The sequence below is a fragment of the Haliotis cracherodii genome, unplaced genomic scaffold, assembly GCF_022045235.1.
Source record: "Haliotis cracherodii isolate W230 unplaced genomic scaffold, xgHalCrac1.p SCAF_5, whole genome shotgun sequence".
In the NCBI taxonomy this organism is placed as follows: domain Eukaryota; kingdom Metazoa; phylum Mollusca; class Gastropoda; order Lepetellida; family Haliotidae; genus Haliotis; species Haliotis cracherodii.
In genome coordinates, this window is record NW_027266308.1 from 70,269,687 (window position 1) to 70,290,780 (window position 21,094).

General features: G+C 44.2%; 1 protein-coding gene across 2 annotated transcripts in view; it reads left to right on the plus strand.

Moving 5' to 3' along the window:
- LOC139442945 (dnaJ homolog subfamily C member 4-like) overlaps window positions 1-21,094 on the plus strand; it is a 42,090-nt gene extending 20,996 nt beyond the window's left edge. For both annotated transcript variants that reach the window (XM_071223869.1, XM_071223870.1), the window contains exons 6-8: window positions 1,730-1,816; window positions 1,961-2,078; window positions 20,486-21,094. In XM_071223869.1, the coding sequence (XP_071079970.1) occupies window positions 1,730-1,816; window positions 1,961-2,069 (196 nt within the window). In that variant the 3' untranslated portion in view covers window positions 2,070-2,078; window positions 20,486-21,094. The remainder of the gene's footprint in view (window positions 1-1,729; window positions 1,817-1,960; window positions 2,079-20,485) is intronic.

The following is a 21,094-nucleotide window of genomic DNA, read 5'->3' on the forward strand; positions in this document are numbered from 1 at the left end:
ATCTGTCCGTCAGTCTGTCATTCCATCAGTCCATCTGTCCATTAGTACATCAGTCCATCACTCTACCAGTCCATCTGTCCATCAGTCTGTCAGTCCATTAGTCAGTCCATCAGTCCGTCATTCCATCAGTCGGTATGTCTATCAGTCTATCTGTCTATCAGTCCATCATTCCATCAGTCCATCTGTCCATCAGTCTGTCCTTCCATCAGTCTGCCCTTCCATCAGTCCATCTGTCCATCACTCAGTCAGTCCATCAGTCAATATGTACCTCAGTCAGTCAGTCCATCAGTCTGTCAGTCCATCCATCCATCAGTCCATCAGTCCATCAGTCTGTCCTTCCATCAGTCAATCTGTCCATCACTCCGTCAGTCCAGCCGTCAATCTGTCCATCATTCCATCTGTCCGTCAGTATATCTGTCCATCAGTCTGTCAGTCCATCAGTAGATCTGTACCTCAGTCAGTCAGTCCATCAGTCTGTCAGTCCATCCATCCATCAGTCCATCAGTCTATCAGTCCATCAGTCTGTCATTCCATCAGTCCATCATTCTATCAGTCAGTCTGTCCATCAGTCTGTCAGTCCATCAGCAGGTCAGTCCATCAGTCCGTCAGTCTTTAAACACTGAACACATCAATATTCATACCACATATCCTCCATATTTCTGTCTGTTACCTTTTGTTCTTCAGAAATTCAAAAAGTCCACAGCACATTGAGTCATTTCTCCTTAACTATTATTCAACCTATTGTGGCAGCTTTCAAATGTTTTATAAATGTTCTGTTGTAGACAGCTGTCTACAATAGGGCGTGTGAAATCAGTTGAAAATTCTTTTTGGTATTCCACATAAACAAACATCCTTGCTGTACCTGTAAAACATGCTAATTGTGCCAGTAAAACATACTTACTTAAATTGGGAATTTAACGTGTGCTTTCCGACATATGCATATTTCATGTATGAGTAAACATGCTCGTTGTGAAGTGATGGGGTGGCTCCACTTCTAATGGTGCTTGCTGGCCCCTATAACCAGATGTATTGGGAGCCCTAGGTATTGTTGTATCAAGTCAGTCTGTTTCATAGATCTAGAGTTGTTTCCCACATACCTAGGGTTGTTTTCCACAGACCTAGAGTTGTTTCCCTCATACCTAGGGTTGTTTTCCACAGACCTAGGGTTGTTTTCCACAGACCTAGAGTTGTTTCCCACATACCTAGGGTTGTTTTCCACAGACCTAGGGTTGTTTTCCACAGACCTAGAGTTGTTTCCCACAGACCTAGAGTTGTTTCCCACATACCTAGGGTTGTTTTCCACAGACCTAGGGTTGTTTTCCACAGACCTAGAGTTGTTTTCCACAGACCTAGAGTTGTTTTCCACAGACCTAGAGTTGTTTCCCACATACCTAGAGTTGTTTCCCACATACCTAGGGTTGTTTTCCACAGACTTAGAACTCTTTCCTACAGCCCTAGAGTTGTTTCCCACATACCTAGGGTTGTTTCCCACAAACCTGGAGTTGTTTCCTACAGACCTAGAGTTGTTTTTCACAGACCTATAACTGTTTCCCACATACCTAAAGTTGTTTCCTACAGACCTAAAGTTGTTTTCCACAGACCTAGAACTGTTTCTCACAGACCTGGGGTTGTTTCTCACAGACCTAGAGTTGTTTCCTACAGACCCAGAATTGTTTCCTACAGACCCAGATTTGCAAAGGTCATGTCTGGTAGACGTTGTCTGTTGCAGAAAAACAACAACACTCCACAAGAATCACCTGGACGCCAGGGACATGAAGTTTCATGCAATGTACTCTCAAGCCAAGGAGCAGGCCAGGTCAGTCCACGTAGATAGCAAACATTTCACAAAGTAATACACACGTGTATGGACTTCTAGAAGAGTGATGGTCCTCTCAAACATTCTCACCCAGGGCAAGGAGTTGTAGTATGTGTTGTTGATTAATGTTCTTACTGTCTGCAGAATCAATGGCAATGAACTTCAACTCAAGATTCTCAAGGCAAAACTGAGTGGGAAGCCTGAAGATGTCCAGTATGCCGAGATAGAGGCATTCGGGGACAAGAAGAAATGAAGGATTCAGGTATTCTGTGCTATCTGATTAGATATAGTAATACACCCAGACCACAGGGCTTTAGGTGTGATGTCCTGTCTGTGTAGCTATATTACACCCATACCATAGGGCTCTTGATGTCCTGTCTGTGTAGCTATATTACACCCATACCATAGGGCTCTTGATGTCCTGTCTGTGTAGCTATATTACACCCATACCATAGGGCTCTTGATGTCCTGTCTGTGTAGCTATAGTACACCCATACCATAGGGCTCTTGATGTCCTGTCTGTGTAGCTATAGTACACCCAGATCATAGGGCTCTTGATGTCCTGTCTGTGTAGCTATAGTACACCCATACCATAGGGCTCTTGATGTCCTGTCTGTGTAGCTATAGTCCACCCATACCATAGGGCTCTTGATGTCCTGTCTGTGTAGCTGTAGTGTACCCATACCATAGGGCTCTTGATGTCCTGTCTGTGTAGCTATAGTACACCCATACCACAGGGCTCTAGATGTCCTGTCTGTGTAGCTGTAGTGTACCCATACCATAGGGCTCTTGATGTCCTGTCTGTGTAGCTATATTACACCCATACCATAGGGCTCTTGATGTCCTGTCTGTGTAGCTATAGTACACCCATACCATAGGGCTCTTGATGTCCTGTCTGTGTAGCTATATTACACCCAGACCATAGGGCTCTTGATGTCCTGTCTGTGTAGCTATAGTACACCCATACCATAGGGCTCTAGATGTCCTGTCTGTGTAGCTGTAGTGTACCCATACCATAGGGCTCTTGATGTCCTGTCTGTGTAGCTATATTACACCCATACCATAGGGCTCTTGATGTCCTGTCTGTGTAGCTATAGTACACCCATACCATAGGGCTCTTGATGTCCTGTCTGTGTAGCTATATTACACCCATACCATAGGGCTCTAGATGTCCTGTCTGTGTAGCTATATTACACCCATACCACAGGGCTCTAGATGTCCTGTCTGTGTAGCTATAGTACACCCATACCATAGGGCTCCAGATGTCCTGTCTGTGTAGCTATATTACACCCATACCACAGGGCTCTAGATGTCCTGTCTGTGTAGCTATAGTACACCCATACCACAGGGCTCTAGATGTCCTGTCTGTGTAGCTATAGTACACCCATACCATAGGGCTCCAGATGTCCTGTCTGTGTAGCTGTAGTGTACCCATACCATAGGGCTCTTGATGTCCTGTCTGTGTAGCTATAGTACACCCAGACCATGGGGCTCTTGATGTCCTGTCTGTGTAGCTATAGTACACCCAGACCTCAGGGCTCTAGATGTCCTGTCTGTGTAGCTGTAGTGTCCTGTCTGTGTAGCTATAGTACACCCAGACCATGGGGCTCTAGTTGTCCTGTCTGTGTAGCTATAGTACACCCAGACCTCAGGGCTCTAGATGTCCTGTCTGTGTAGCTGTAGTGTCCTGTCTGTGTAGCTATAGTACACCCAGACCATAGGGCTCTAGATGTCCTGTCTGTGTAGCTGTAGTGTCCTGTCTGTGTAGCTATAGTACACCCAGACCATAGGGCTCTAGATATCCTGTCTGTGTAGCTATATTACACCCAGACCATAGGGCTCTAGAAGTCCTGTCCGTGTAGCTGTAGTGTCCTGTCTGTGTAGCTATAGTACACCCAGACCATAGGGCTCTAGAAGTCCTGTCTGTGTAGCTGTAGTGTCCTGTCTGTGTAGCTATAGTACACCCAGACCATAGGGCTCTAGATGTCCTATCTGTGTAGCTGTAGTGTCCTGTCTGTGTAGCTATAGTACACCCAGACCTCAGGGCTCTAGATGTCCTGTCTGTGCAGCTATAGTTCACCCACACCACAGGGCTCTAGATGTCCTGTCTGTGTAGCTGTAGTGTCCTGTCTGTGTAGCTATAGTACACCCAGACCATAGGGCTCTAGATGTCCTGTCTGTGTAGCTATATTCCACCCAGACCTCAGGGTTCTAGATGTCCTGTCTGTGTAGCTATAGTCCACCCAGACCTCAGGGCTCTATATGTCCTGTCTGTGTAGCTTTAGTACACTCATATCATGGGGCTCTAGATGTCCTGTCTGTGTAGGTATAGTCCACCCAGACCACGGGGCTCTAAATGTCCTGTCTGTGTAGCTATAGTACACTCAGACCACAGGGCTCTAGATGTCCTGCCTGTGTAGCTATAGTCCACCCAGACCTCAGGGCTCTAGATGTCCTGTCTGTGTAGCTATAGTCCACCCAGACCATAGGGCTCTAGATGTCCTGTCTGTGTAGCTATAGTCCACCCAGACCTCAGGGCTCTAGATGTCCTGTCTGTGTAACTATAGTACACTCAGATCAAGGGGCTCTTGATGTCCTGTCTGTGTAGCTATAGTCCACCCACACCACAGGGCTCTAGAAGTCCTGTCTGTGTAGCTATAGTGTACCCAGACCATAGGGCTCTTGATGTCCTGTCTGTGTAGCTATAGTCCACCCATACCATATGGCTCTAGATGTCCTGTCTGTGTAGCCATGGTACACCAAGACCAAAGGGCTCTAGATGTCCAGTCTGTGTAGCTATAGTCCACCCAGACCATAGGGCTCTAGATGTCCTGTCTGTGTAGCTTTAGTACACTCAGATCACGAGGCTCTAGAAGTCCTGTCTGTGTAGCTATAGTGTACCCAGACCATATGGCTCTAGATGTCCTGTTTGTGTAGCTATAGTACACCTGGGGCGGCCGGGTAGCCTAGTGGTTAAAGCGTTCGCTCGTCACTCCGAAGACCCGGGTTCGATTCCCGACATGGGTACAATGTGTGAAGCCCATTTCTGGTGTCCCCGGCCGTGATATTGCTGGAATATTGCTAAAAGCGGCGAAAAATCAAACTCATTCACTCACTCACTATAGTACACCCAGACCACAGGGCTCTAGATGTCCTGTCTGTGTAGCTGTAGTCCACCCAGACCATAGGGCTCTAGATGTCCTGTCTGTGTAGCTATAGTGTACCAAGACCACTGGGCTCTAGATGTCCTGTCTGTGTAGCTATGGTACACCCAGACCAAAGGGCTCTAGATGTCCTGTCTGTGTAGCTATAGTCCACCCACACCACAGGGCTCTAGATGTCCTGTCTGTGTAGCTTTAGTACACTCAGATCACGGGGCTCTAGATGTCCTGTCTGTGTAGCTATAGTGTACCCAGACCATAGGGCTCTAGATGTCCTGTCTGTGTAGCTATAGTACACCTGGGGCTGACATGTAGCCTAGTGGTTAAAGTGTTTGCTCGTCACGCCGAAGACCCGGGTTCGATTTCCGATAGGGCTCTATATGTCCTGTCTGTGTAGCTATAGTACATCCAGACCATAGGGCTCTAGATGTCCTGTCTGTGTAGCTATAGTACATCCAGACCACAAGGCTCTAGATGTCATGTCTGTGTAGCTATAGTAGATCCAGACCATATTGCTCTAGATGTCCTGTCTGTGTAGCTATAGTGTACCCAGACCATAGGGCTCTATATGTCCTGTCTGTGTAGCTATAGTACATCCAGACCACAGGGCTCTAGATGTCCTGTCTGTGTAGCTATAGTACATCCAGACCACAGGGCTCTAGATGTCCTGTCTGTATAGCTATAGTCCACCCAGACCACCACAGGGTCAAGTTATAGCCTAACTAGTTTTCTGTGCTCACCAGGTACTGTATGGTTTACCTGTTCAAGATCTGATGAAATACCTGTTATGTAGCAGGAATGTATTAGACTGTGGTGTAAAACAATCTTCATTCAATACAAATGTGTGTACGCTGTAACATGTCACAGTTTCACCAAGCTTGGGAAGTTCAGGGATTTTATGAGAGCTTTAGTCAGTCTCGCGTTTAAGGAGAAGGTGAATATTATTTGGGATGAGAGGAAGGAATTACCTGTTTTTTTTTTTTAATTTGAACCTTTGTCATGACCTAGTTAAAATACTTTCAGCATATTGCAGTGGTCAAAATACCTTGAATAACTCCCCATGGACAACAGGATACCATTACTTGTGTATACTGTGTATATCTCCCCACTGACTACAGGCCATCATTACTTGTGTATACTGTGTATATCTCCCCACTGACTAAAGGCCATCATTACTTGTGTATACTGTGTATATCTCCCCACTGACTACAGGCCATCATTACTTGTGTATACTGTGTATATCTCCCCACTGACTAAAGGCCATCATTACTTGTGTATACTGTGTATATCTCCCCACTGACCACAGGCCATCATTACTTGTGTATACTGTGTATATCTCCCCACTGACCACAGGCCATCATTACTTGTGTATACTGTGTATATCTCCCCACTGACTACAGGCCATCAGTACTTGTGTATACTGTGTATATCTCCCCACTGACTACAAGCCATCATTACTTGTGTATACTGTGTATATCTCCCCACTGACTACAGGATATCAGTACGTGTGTATACTGTGTATATCTCCCTACTGACTACAGGATATCATTACTTGTGTATAATGTGTATATCTCCCCACTGACTACAGGCCATCATTACTTGTGTGTACTGTGTATATCTCCCCATTGACCACAGGCCATCAGTACTTGTGTATACTGTGTATATCTCCCCATTGACCACAGGCCATCATTACTTGTGTATACTGTGTATATCTCCCCATTGACCACAGGCCATCGTTACTTGTGTATACTGTGTATATCTCCCCATTGACCACAGGCCATCATTACTTGTGTATACTGTGTATATCTCCCCATTGACCACAGGCCATCATTACTTGTGTATACTGTGTATATCTCCCCACTGACCACAGGCCATCATTACTTGTGTATACTGTGTATATCTCCCCACTGACTACAGGCCATCAGTACTTGTGTATACTGTGTATATCTCCCCACTGACTACAAGCCATCAGCACTTGTGTATACTGTGTATATCTCCCCACTGACTACAGGATATCAGTACGTGTGTATACTGTGTATATCTCCCCACTGACTACAGGATATCATTACTTGTGTATAATGTGTATATCTCCCCACTGACTACAGGCCATCATTACTTGTGTGTACTGTGTATATCTCCCCATTGACCACAGGCCATCAGTACTTGTGTATACTGTGTATATCTCCCCATTGACCACAGGCCATCATTACTTGTGTATACTGTGTATATCTCCCCATTGACCACAGGCCATCATTACTTGTGTATACTGTGTATATCTCCCCATTGACCACAGGCCATCATTACTTGTGTATACTGTGTATATCTCCCCATTGACCACAGGCCATCATTACTTGTGTATACTGTGTATATCTCCCCATTGACCACAGGCCATCATTACTTGTGTATACTGTGTATATCTCCCCATTGACCACAGGCCATCATTACTTGTGTATACTGTGTACATCTCCCCACTGACTACAGGATATCAGTACATGTGTATTCTGTGTATATCTCCCCACTGACTACAGGCAATCAGTACTTGGTTATTCTGTGTATATCTCCCCACTGACTACAGGCCAACATTACTTGTGTATACTGTGTATATCTCCCCACTGACCACAGGCCAACATTACTTGTGTATACTGTGTATATCTCCCCATTGACCAGAGGCCATCATTACTTGTGTATACTGCATATATTTCCCTACTGACCAAGGATATAAGTACGTGTGTATACTGCATATATCTCCCATTGACTACAGGATATCAGTACGCATGTGTACTACGTATCTCTTCCATTGGCTACAGGCCATCAGTATGCGTGTATACTGTGTATATATCCCTACTGACTAAGGATATCAGTACGTGTGTATACTGCATATTTATCCCATTGACTACAGGCCATCAGTACGTGTGTATACTGTGTATATATCCCTTCTGACTAAGGATCTCAGTACGTGTGTGTACTACATATATCTCCCATTGGCTACAGGCCATCAGTATGCATGTATACTGTGTATATCTCCCCACTGACCACAGGCCATCATTACTTGTGTATACTGTGTATATCTCCCCACTGACTACAGGCCTTCACTACTTGTGTATTCTGTGTATATCTCCCCACTGACCACAGGCCATCATTACTTGTGTGTACTGTGTATATCTCCCCATTGACCACAGGCCATCATTACTTGTGTGTACTGTGTATATCTCCCCATTGACCACAGGCCATCATTACTTGTGTATACTGTGTATATCTCCCCACTGACTACAGGCCTTCACTACTTGTGTATTCTGTGTATATCTCCCCACTGACCACAGGCCATCATTACTTGTGTGTACTGTGTATATCTCCCCATTGACCACAGGCCATCATTACTTGTGTGTACTGTGTATATCTCCCCACTGACCACAGGCCATCATTACTTGTGTGTACTGTGTATATCTCCCCATTGACCACAGGCCATCATTACTTGTGTATACTGTGTATATCTCCCCACTGACCACAGGCCATCATTACTTGTGTGTACTGTGTATATCTCCCCATTGACCACAGGCCATCATTACTTGTGTATACTGTGTATATCTCCCCATTGACCACAGGCCATCATTACTTGTGTGTACTGTGTATATCTCCCCATTGACCACAGGCCATCATTACTTGTGTATACTGTGTATATCTCCCCATTGACCACAGGCCATCATTACTTGTGTGTACTGTGTATATCTCCCCATTGACCACAGGCCATCATTACTTGTGTATACTGTGTATATCTCCCCACTGACTACAGGCCATCATTACTTGTGTATACTGTGTATACCTCCCAAATGACTACAGGCCATCATTACTTGTGTATACTGTGTATATCTCCCCACTGACTACAGGCCATCATTACTTGTGTATACTGTGTATATCTCCCCACTGACTACAGGCCATCATTACTTGTGTATAATGTGTATACCTCCCCATTGACCACAGGATACCATTACTTGTGTATACTGTGTATATCTCCCCACTGACCACAGGCCATCATTACTTGTGTATACTGTGTATATCTCCCCACTGACTACAGGCCATCATTACTTGTGTATAATGTGTATACCTCCCCATTGACCACAGGATATCATTACTTGTGTATACTGTGTATATCTCCCCACTGACTACAAGCCATCATTACTTGTGTATACTGTGTATATCTCCCCACTGACTACAGGCCTTCACTACTTGTGTATACTGTGTATATCTCCCCACTGACCACAGGCCATCATTACTTGTGTATACTGTGTATATCTCCCCACTGACCACAGGCCATCATTACTTGTGTATACTGTGTATATCTCCCCACTGACCACAGGCCATCATTACTTGTGTATACTGTGTATATCTCCCCACTGACCACAGGCCATCATTACTTGTGTATACTGTGTATATCTCCCCACTGACTACAGGCCATCAGTACGTGTGTATACTGTGTATATATCCCTTCTGACTAAGGATCTCAGTACGTGTGTGTACTACATATATCTCCCATTGGCTACAGGCCATCAGTATGCATGTATACTGTCTATATATCCCCACTGACTACAGGCCTTCACTACTTGTGTATTCTGTGTATATCTCCCCACTGACCACAGGCCATCATTACTTGTGTATACTGTGTATATCTCCCCACTGACCACAGGCCATCATTACTTGTGTATACTGTGTATATCTCCCCACTGACTACAGGCCATCATTTCTTGTGTATACTGTGTATACCTCCCAAATGACTACAGGCCATCATTACTTGTGTATACTGTGTATATCTCCCGACTGACTACAGGCCATCATTACTTGTGTATACTGTGTATATCTCCCAAATGACTACAGGCCATCATTACTTGTGTATACTGTGTATATCTCCCGACTGACTACAGGCCATCAGCACTTGTGTATACTGTGTATATATCCCCACTGACTACAGGATATCAGTACGTGTGTATACTGTGTATATCTCCCCACTGACTACAGGATATCATTACTTGTGTATAATGTGTATATCTCCCCACTGACTACAGGATATCAGTACGTGTGTATACTGTGTATATCTCCTCACTGACTACAGGATATCAGTACGTGTGTATACTGCATATATCTCCCATTGACTACAGGCCATCAGTACGTGTGTATACTGTGTATATATCCCTTCTGACTAAGGATCTCAGTACGTGTGTGTACTACATATATCTCCCATTGGCTACAGGCCATCAGTATGCATGTATACTGTGTATATCTCCCCACTGACCACAGGCCATCATTACTTGTGTATACTGTGTATATCTCCCCACTGACTACAGGCCTTCACTACTTGTGTATTCTGTGTATATCTCCCCACTGACCACAGGCCATCATTACTTGTGTGTACTGTGTATATCTCCCCATTGACCACAGGCCATCATTACTTGTGTGTACTGTGTATATCTCCCCATTGACCACAGGCCATCATTACTTGTGTATACTGTGTATATCTCCCCACTGACTACAGGCCTTCACTACTTGTGTATTCTGTGTATATCTCCCCACTGACCACAGGCCATCATTACTTGTGTGTACTGTGTATATCTCCCCATTGACCACAGGCCATCATTACTTGTGTGTACTGTGTATATCTCCCCACTGACCACAGGCCATCATTACTTGTGTGTACTGTGTATATCTCCCCATTGACCACAGGCCATCATTACTTGTGTATACTGTGTATATCTCCCCACTGACCACAGGCCATCATTACTTGTGTGTACTGTGTATATCTCCCCATTGACCACAGGCCATCATTACTTGTGTATACTGTGTATATCTCCCCATTGACCACAGGCCATCATTACTTGTGTGTACTGTGTATATCTCCCCATTGACCACAGGCCATCATTACTTGTGTATACTGTGTATATCTCCCCATTGACCACAGGCCATCATTACTTGTGTGTACTGTGTATATCTCCCCATTGACCACAGGCCATCATTACTTGTGTATACTGTGTATATCTCCCCACTGACTACAGGCCATCATTACTTGTGTATACTGTGTATACCTCCCAAATGACTACAGGCCATCATTACTTGTGTATACTGTGTATATCTCCCCACTGACTACAGGCCATCATTACTTGTGTATACTGTGTATATCTCCCCACTGACTACAGGCCATCATTACTTGTGTATAATGTGTATACCTCCCCATTGACCACAGGATACCATTACTTGTGTATACTGTGTATATCTCCCCACTGACCACAGGCCATCATTACTTGTGTATACTGTGTATATCTCCCCACTGACTACAGGCCATCATTACTTGTGTATAATGTGTATACCTCCCCATTGACCACAGGATATCATTACTTGTGTATACTGTGTATATCTCCCCACTGACTACAAGCCATCATTACTTGTGTATACTGTGTATATCTCCCCACTGACTACAGGCCTTCACTACTTGTGTATACTGTGTATATCTCCCCACTGACCACAGGCCATCATTACTTGTGTATACTGTGTATATCTCCCCACTGACCACAGGCCATCATTACTTGTGTATACTGTGTATATCTCCCCACTGACCACAGGCCATCATTACTTGTGTATACTGTGTATATCTCCCCACTGACCACAGGCCATCATTACTTGTGTATACTGTGTATATCTCCCCACTGACTACAGGCCATCAGTACGTGTGTATACTGTGTATATATCCCTTCTGACTAAGGATCTCAGTACGTGTGTGTACTACATATATCTCCCATTGGCTACAGGCCATCAGTATGCATGTATACTGTCTATATATCCCCACTGACTACAGGCCTTCACTACTTGTGTATTCTGTGTATATCTCCCCACTGACCACAGGCCATCATTACTTGTGTATACTGTGTATATCTCCCCACTGACCACAGGCCATCATTACTTGTGTATACTGTGTATATCTCCCCACTGACTACAGGCCATCATTTCTTGTGTATACTGTGTATACCTCCCAAATGACTACAGGCCATCATTACTTGTGTATACTGTGTATATCTCCCGACTGACTACAGGCCATCATTACTTGTGTATACTGTGTATATCTCCCAAATGACTACAGGCCATCATTACTTGTGTATACTGTGTATATCTCCCGACTGACTACAGGCCATCAGCACTTGTGTATACTGTGTATATATCCCCACTGACTACAGGATATCAGTACGTGTGTATACTGTGTATATCTCCCCACTGACTACAGGATATCATTACTTGTGTATAATGTGTATATCTCCCCACTGACTACAGGATATCAGTACGTGTGTATACTGTGTATATCTCCTCACTGACTACAGGATATCAGTACGTGTGTATACTGCATATATCTCCCATTGCTTACAGGATATTAGTACTTGTGTATAATGTGTATATCTCCCCACTGACTACAGGCCATCAGTACTTGTGTATACTGTGTATATCTCCTCACTGACTACAGGATATCATTACGTGTGTATACTGCATATATCTCCCATTGCTTACAGGATATTAGTACTTGTGTGTACTGTGTATATCTCCTACTGACTACAGGATATCAGTTCTTGTGTATACTGCATATATATCTCCCACTGACTACAGGATATCAGTTCTTGTGTATACTGCATATATCTCCTACTGACTACAGGATATCAGTACTTGTGTATACTGCATGTATCTCCCATTGACTACAGGATATCAGTACTTGTGTATACTGCATGTATCTCCCATTGACTACAGGATATCAGTTCTTGTGTATACTGCGTATATCTCCCATTTTCTACAGGCCATCAGTACTTGTGTATACTGTGTGTATCTCCCATTGACTACATGATATCAGTTCGTGTGTATACTGTGTATATCTCCTACTGACTACAAGCCATCAGTACTTGTGTATACTGTGTATATATCCCCACTGACTACAGGATATCAGTACATGTGTGTACTGTGTATATCTCCCCTTTGACTACAGGATATCAGTACATGTGTATACTGCATATATCTCCTACTGACTACAGGATATCAGTACATATGTATACTGTGTATATCTCCCATTGACTACAGGATATCAGTACTTGTGTATACTGCATGTATCTCCCATTGACTACAGGATATCAGTTCTTGTGTATACTGCGTATATCTCCCATTTTCTACAGGCCATCAGTACTTGTGTATACTGTGTGTATCTCCCATTGACTACAGGATATCAGTTCGTGTGTATACTGTGTATATCTCCCATTGACTACAGGATATCATTACTTGTGTATACTGTGTATATCTCCTACTGACTACAGGATATCAGTACATGTGTGTACTGTGTATATCTCCCCTTTGACTACAGGATATCAGTACATGTGTATACTGCATATATCTCCTACTGACTACAGGATATCAGTACATATGTATACTGTGTATATCTCCTACTGACTACAGGATATCAGTTCTTGTGTATACTGTGTATATCTCCTACTGACTACAGGATATCAGTACATATGTATACTGTGTATATCTCCTACTGACTACAGGATATCAGTTCGTGTGTATACTGTGTATATCTCCTACTGACTACAGGATATCATTACTTGTGTATACTGTGTATATCTCCTACTGACTACAGGATATCAGTTCGTGTGTATACTGTGTATATCTCCCCTTGATAGACTACAGACTGTACCCTGATTGAGGACGTGTGGTGTGGCTATGTTGGAGCAGGGTAGAGCTATCAGAGCTGTCAGTTTTAATCAAGAGTCTGACAGGCTGAGGCAGTAAATTCCGTCCCGACAGGAGTTGGCAGTGTTCACATTGTTGCTGTGGCTTTTCTGCAAGTTAATGTCTGCTTGTTACCTGTTGTCGTAAAGCAATTAAGTGTAATTTAGTTGTGGGCCAGCACAGGTGTGTGTGCAAGTTCGGTCTAGCGTTCCTTCTCTACTTTGTTGGTTACTGTTTCTTGTATTGCACATTACCACAAAGAGGAAACATATTTACTGCCACCATTAATTGGCCATCATTTTCTAAGTTCATTTGTGAAGATTAATGATGTGCTAGCTGTACATAGTTGTGTGAGGGGTTTCTCTGTGCGGAAAGTGAGGCTTCTGGCGAGAACCCGCCACATGGCTGACAGTGAAAGTGTCTTTTCAACCGAAGCCATCTGAGGCTCGGTCTTTCATCTCCCTCTCTTGCTGCACCCCTCACAATTATCTCACCCAAAATAAGAAGATTATATTTTATTGGATTTGGTTTAGATATATGATTAGAAACACTGTTTATGTGAAGTGTTTGCCCTGATTTCCGATAGCATCTTTAGATGTCTGTCCTAACCAAGTATGTGTAAGTCATGGGCGGTGTAGCCAGGTCGTCCTGACATCAACAGACAGGTGGTCGGCTACATGCATGTCTAGTGCAGCAACCATTATACAGTACTGTGTCAGTCTGTTTTAAAACATAAATCACATCTCTCTTTAGTTCACCTTTGGCATCAAAATTGGAATTCCAATATAGGTGCCAGGTAGCCATCTCTGATCAGAAACAAGAACTATTACAGAATGTCCTCCTCAAGGACATAAGTAGCCTGGAACTCAGTGGTTGAGATGGCAACCTTGTGTACTATGTATGTTCAAGACCGCGGAAATGTAATATGGCTGTTGGTTTCATATAGGAAAATACAAAACAATCATTAGTCATGGCAGCCATATTGATAAAGTCATATGTTGCCATTACTATATTTTCTTGAGTATAGGACACACTTTTTCCCACCGCTCTAGCTGGATGTACCTTATACCCACTGTAGTGAGTTTATCTTCCCCAAGACCACAGACCATTACCACAGGAAATACCATATCAACACATCTGTAATCAACAGAATTCATGTAACTACACTGTCAGGTTAGAAAAAGTTGTCATTTTATATCTGGACTTATGTTTGTAACCCATTTTATTAATTTTATTTAGAATATCATTCAATATTGTTTACATTTTGGCGAAATTGTCTGTGAAGTGATCAGCAGACTGCACAACTCACCGTTATTTACAGCAGCGACGGTCAGAATACTGCTACTGGTGCCTTGAAAGAAACTTCAGTTGACAGAGAATCGATATATATATCATAACTGCCATACTTTGTCTCGTTAATAGTCATATTGGTTGTACTTTGACTATATATATCAACATGAATTTTTTGCGATCACGAGTGTGGGAACCTTGACTCTGACTGGTCAAATTGTTCCATACTTAAAATATTTCTGGTAATAACGATCTGTGTACCAAAGTGCTACACTTATAGTTATTATTATTTTAAGTATATATAGTAGAGCTGCCACTAAAATAACATGATATTGGAATATGTTATTCCTGATAAAATAATAATTTCAGACACAATTCTTCCGAACATCCAGATAATTATGTCTTAGTGATTTGTAACTGAGTCAGATACTGTGTTGTCAGTCATGTCTGTTGTGAGTCAAAATGATTTGTTAATTATAGTTCATAGGATAATACAGGGACATACAGAGTCGAAGCCTGTTCTCTCAAACCTTATGGGACCGTGTTGTAATTTCCACATACCCAGACATTCGAGAGAACGGGGCATGAACACCCAGACAGATCAAGGAACAGAATTATAGATTTAGGGCAGTACGACTGCATGCACAAGAAAGGGAAAACACAACATGCGTATGTGATGACAAATTGAAATGTTTCTCACTGGCAATTATTAATGACAATTGTGACAAACCCTGTACAGTGTACATGTACCAGGCATTGCAGCAACCTTTGTTTAGTCTGTCCACTACATAGCACTCTTGCCTCATGCTTGTTACTTCACATCTTGGATATTGTGAGTAGCATGACACAGCTTTGGCACTTTTTGATGTAACCAGGAACTTTTAAGTGCCACCATGTTTGTCATGATGTTTTGTCACAACTCCCAATGTTTTATCTTTCAATAAAGATTATGATTACAATTGGATTAAAAGATAAGTATATGATTGGTTGAACAATTGGTTTAAATTTACTGCGCTTTTACAGCGATGTTACATGTGTGGGGAAAGGTACTCGATATACTTGTGTACTTGCGCTTCTCAAAACTGTTAATGTGGCAAATGCCAACTTCGAGATCAAGGTACAAGATTCTATAATGACGTGAGTGTCACCCCCGGTGAAGTTTGGAGACAGCACTATGTATTTTAATCTCAAATTTTGAGATAAGCAGGCAAATTTCTGTGTAGTAATATAGTGAGACGGTCTGGGTGGGGAGGTACCCAGAAAATAGGATTGAGATATCAGTACATTCGAGATAATGAGGAGTAGAAATAACGAGCTTTGACAGTCCTCTTCAACCATCATACTACATCACACACACAAATACACAGCCCAGTGTTCTGTGATATCCTCCGCTGTCAAAGCACAATTCCTGACAAGAACCTAAGGTACATTGTTAATCCTGCAATTTTGGACATGTAATTAAATCACCATTCACAGCATTATTTTGTGTATGTTTCAAGTCCTCTTGTCTAGTAAGTCCCCTTGTCTAGTAAGTCCCCCTCTCTAGTGAGTCCTGTCCAGTAAGTCACCATTTAGTGAGTCCCCCTGCCTAGTGAGCCCCCATCTTGTAAGTCCCCCTGTCTAGTAAGTCCCATTGTCTAGTGAGTCCTGTCTAGTAAGTCACCATTTAGTGAGTCCACCTTTCCAGTAAGTCCCCCTGTCTAGAGAGTCCACCTGTCTAGTGAGTTTCCCTTTTTAGTGAGTCCCGTGTATAGTGACTCCCCCTGTCTCGTAGGTCCCCCTGTCTAGTGAGTTCTCCTCTTTAGTGAGTCCTGTCTAGTGAGTCCCCCTTACTTGTGAGTACCCCTATCTAGTGAGTCCCCCTGTCTAGTGAGTCCCCTTGTCTAGTGAGTCTTGTCTCGTGAGTCTTCCTGTCTAGTTACTTCTCCTGTCTAGTGAGTCCCATCTAGTAAGTCCTATCACTATTTAGTGAGTCCACCTTTCTAGTAAGTCCCATTGTCTAGTGAGTCCCCTTATCTAGTAAGTCACCCTGTCTAGTGAGTCCTGTCTAGTAAGTCACCATTTAGTGAGCCCTCCTGCCTAGTGAGTCCCCATCTTGTAAGTCCCCGTCTAGTAAGTCCCATTGTCTAGTGAGTCCTGTCTAGTAAGACCATTTTGTGAGTCCCCTGTCTAGTAATTCCCCCTGTCTCGTAGGTCCCCCTGTCTAGTGAGTTCTCCTTTTTAGTGAGTCCTGTCTAGTGAGTCCCCCTTACTTGTGAGTTCCCCTTTTTAGTGAGTCCCCTGTATAGTGACTCCCCCTGTCTCGTAGGTCCCCCTATCTCCTGTCTAGTGAGTCCCGTCTAGTAAGTCCTATCACCATTTAGTGAGTCCACCTGTCTAGTAAATCCCATTGTCTAGTGAGTCCTGTCTAGTGAGTCCCCCTGTCTAGAGAGTCCACCTGTCTTGTGAGTCTCCCTGTTTAGTCACTTCCCCTGTCTATTAAGTCCCGCTGTCTCATAAGTCCCTCTGTCTAGAGAGTCCTCCTGTCTTGTGAGTTTCCCTTTTTAGTGAGTCCTGTCTAGTGAGTTCTCCTGTCGAGTGAGTCGCCCTGTATAGTGAGTCTCCCTGTCTAATGAGTCTCCCTGTCTAATGAGTCTCCCTGTCTAGTTAGTCCCCTTGTCTAGTGAGTCCCTCTGTCTAGAGAGTCCTCCTGTCTTGTGAGTTTCCCTTTTTAGTGAGTCCTGTCTAGTGAGTCTCCCTGTCTAGTTAGTTCTCCAGTCTAGTGAGTCTGCCTGTCTAGTGAGCCCCCCTGTCTAGTGAGTCCCCCGTCTAATGAGTCTCCCTGTCTAGTTAGTTCTCTTGTCTAGTGAGTCCCCATCTAGTAAGTCACCCATCTAGTTTGTCTCCCTGACTAGTGAGCCTTGCCTAGTGATTCTCCGTGTCTAGTGAGTCCCCCTGTCTAGTGAGTCTCCCTGTCTAGTTAGTTCTCCAGTCTAGTGAGTCTGCCTGTCTAGTGAGTCCCCATTTCTAGTAAGTCCCCATGTCTAGTGAGTCTCCCTGTCTAGTTAGTTCTCCTGTTTATTGAGTCCGCCTGTCTGGTGAGTTTCCCTGTCTAGTGAGTTCTCCTGTCTAGTGAGTCTCCCTGTCTAATTAGTTCTCCTGTCTAGTGAGTCTGCCTGTCTAGGGAGTCCCCATTTCTAGTAAGTCCCCCATCTAGTGAGTCCTCCTGTCCAGTGAGTCCCCTTGTCTCGTGAGTCCCCATTTCTAGTAAGTCCCCATGTCGAGTGATTCCCCCTGTCTAGTTAGTCTTGTCTAGTAAGTCCCCCTGTCTAGTGAGCCCCTCTGTCTAGTGAGTCTCCCTGTCTAGTGAGTCCCCATTTCTAGTAAGTCCCGATGTCTAGTAAGTCCCACTAGTCCCCCTGTCAAGTGAGTCCTCTTGTTTAGTAAGTACCCCTGTCTAGGGAGTCCCCCTGTCTACTGAGTCTTCTTGTCTAGTTAGTCCCCCTGTCTAGGGAGTCCCCCTGTCTAGTAAGTCCCCCTGTCTAGGGAGTCCCCCTGTCTACTGAGTCTTCTTGTCTAGTTAGTCCCCCTGTCTAGGGAGTCCCCCTGTCTAGTGAGTCCCCCTGTCTAGTAAGTCCCCCTGTCTAGGGAGTCCCCCTGTCTAGTAAGTCCCCCTGTCTAGTAAGCTCCTGTCTAGGGAGTCCCCCTGTCTAGTAAGTGCCCCTGTCTAGTAAGTCCCCCTGTCTAGTAAGTCCCCCTGTCTAGGGAGTCCCCCTGTCTAGTAAGTCCCCCTGTCTAGGGAGTCCCCCTGTCTAGTTAGTCCCCCTGTCTAGGGAGTCACCCTGTCTAGGGAGTCCCCCTGTCTAGTGAGTCTCCCTGTCTAGTAAGTCCCCCTGTCTAGTGAGTCTCCCTGTCTAGTAAGTCCCCCTGTCTAGGGAGTCTCCCTGTCTAGTAAGTCCCCCTGTCTAGGGAGTCTCCCTGTCTAGTGAGTCCCCCTGTCTAGTGAGTCTCCCTGTCTAGTAAGTCCCCCTGTCTAGTGAGTCTCCCTGTCTAGTAAGTCCCCCTGTCTAGTGAGTCTCCCTGTCTAGTAAGTCTCCCTGTCTAGGGAGTCCCCCTGTCTAGGGAGTCCCCCTGTCTAGTAAGTCCCCCTGTCTAGGGAGTCCCCCTGTCTAGGGAGTCCCCCTGTCTAGTAAGTCCCCCTGTCTAGTGAGTCTCCCTGTCTAGTGAGTCTCCCTGTCTAGTAAGTCTCCCTGTCTAGGGAGTCCCCCTGTCTAGGGAGTCCCCCTGTCTAGGGAGTCCCCACTGTCTAGTGAGTCCCCCTGTCTAGTGAGTCTCCCTGTCTAGTAAGTCCCCCTGTCTAGGGAGTCCCCCTGTCTAGTGAGTCCCCCTGTCTAGTGAGTCTCCCTGTCTAGTAAGTCCCCCTGTCTAGGGAGTCCCCCTGTCTAGTAAGTGCCCCTGTCTAGTAAGTATCCCTGTCAAGGGAGTCCCTTTGTCTATTGAGTCTTCTTGTATAGTAAGTCCCCACTGTCTAGCAAGTATCCTGTGAGTCTCCCTGTCTAGTGACACCCCCCCATTCCTGTTGGATCCCCTGCCTTCCCATACTGCACTGCATGCATTGTATACAAGAACGTAGCCATTGAAATCTAAACAAACTCATGAATAAAACCTTGTTTTTGTGGCCATGTTGTGTGTGTGTTTGTGAGTGAGGGAGGGAGAGGGGAGCCTGGAGATGACTGCCGCCCGTGATGCGTGAAGTCGGCTCCCTGCGGGAGCCCCGTAAACTGATCACCTCATTGTTCCTGGCCTACCTCTCTCAGCAAGACAAATCTCGAAAGTGAAAAGCGATTGAGCGGGGTGTACAGGGCAGTTTTCCCCCTCATCGCGCCACTATACAGCCTGGGTGATTTATGCCTTTACACTGAGTCGCGGCCGACTTGCACACAATTAGCATATTGATACAACCGACAATATCACATTCTTATATGAAAGGTGTGTTTTACAGAAAAACTGAGGTGCTCCTGACTCGTACAAACGGTGATGAATGCAAGCTTTGTGGCAACACTTGATGACGAGAATACCCTCTTTGGGCTGTAGAATTTGTCAGCAATTGTTGAGGGGGTGAATGGGGAGGAAATAAAGATTACGCAAATTGACATATGATTTATTTGTGTGGAGATTTAGCTGTTATTCCTGGCTGTTAAGACACCTGCACACTGGCAAGTTTTTTACATTCCACTTCAAGACAAGAGACATGTCTCATTTTAGCATGTTTAGACATGAAATTAAACAAGAATTTATAAATTACAAGTTTTTCACAAAGCATTAATATCTTGTGAACAAGCTTGTAATATTCGGCCAAATGAGTACATTTGCATATAGCCTCCATACAGACAGTGGAACATTAGAGAATGACTCATCTTGTTTACAATGTACATGTTTCTATAAATTCAGTAAAATATGTTAAACCATATGGAATGATTGTGTTGGTTATTTCCAGGTCCTGTAGGATTCGTCCATATTTCCTCCAATGCTGAGACAACCTGGGTGGTGACTGGCAGAGCTAACATCTTCCTGGTCTGACACTGTTGGTCACCTTTGGTCACTTGGTCACTGTTGGACACGGTTGGACACTGTTGGTCAATTTTGGTCACTGTTGGACAATGTTGGACATTATTGGACACTGCAGAGGACTATGATTTCAATGTGTGACCTAGTTTATGCAAGGGCAGGTTGTCCTTGTGGTGTGAGAAGCCCACAGCCTATTTCCTACTTTGTCATACAAAATATCTCCTTTATTATTTATGCTGTCAATCAGCAAGTAACAGGTATTTATTTACCGCCCTTGCTGAAATCCTCTCAACTCCAAAGGCATGAAACTCTCTCCTACAATGAACTGTGTTTATGGGTTCGCGACTACTTCTACAGAAGTCCAATGTAAGCGCATCTCCAAAGAGCAGTTTAGGTTTTATAACATATTTCAAACAGTATTAATAGTCTTTGTAGCGAGATTTTTTTTTGGACAAAACGGACATATTAGTAATTAATTTGATGTGGAGCCTACACAATATATTTGATGAGTGAGCTAGTCTCGAAAAGACAATAAATA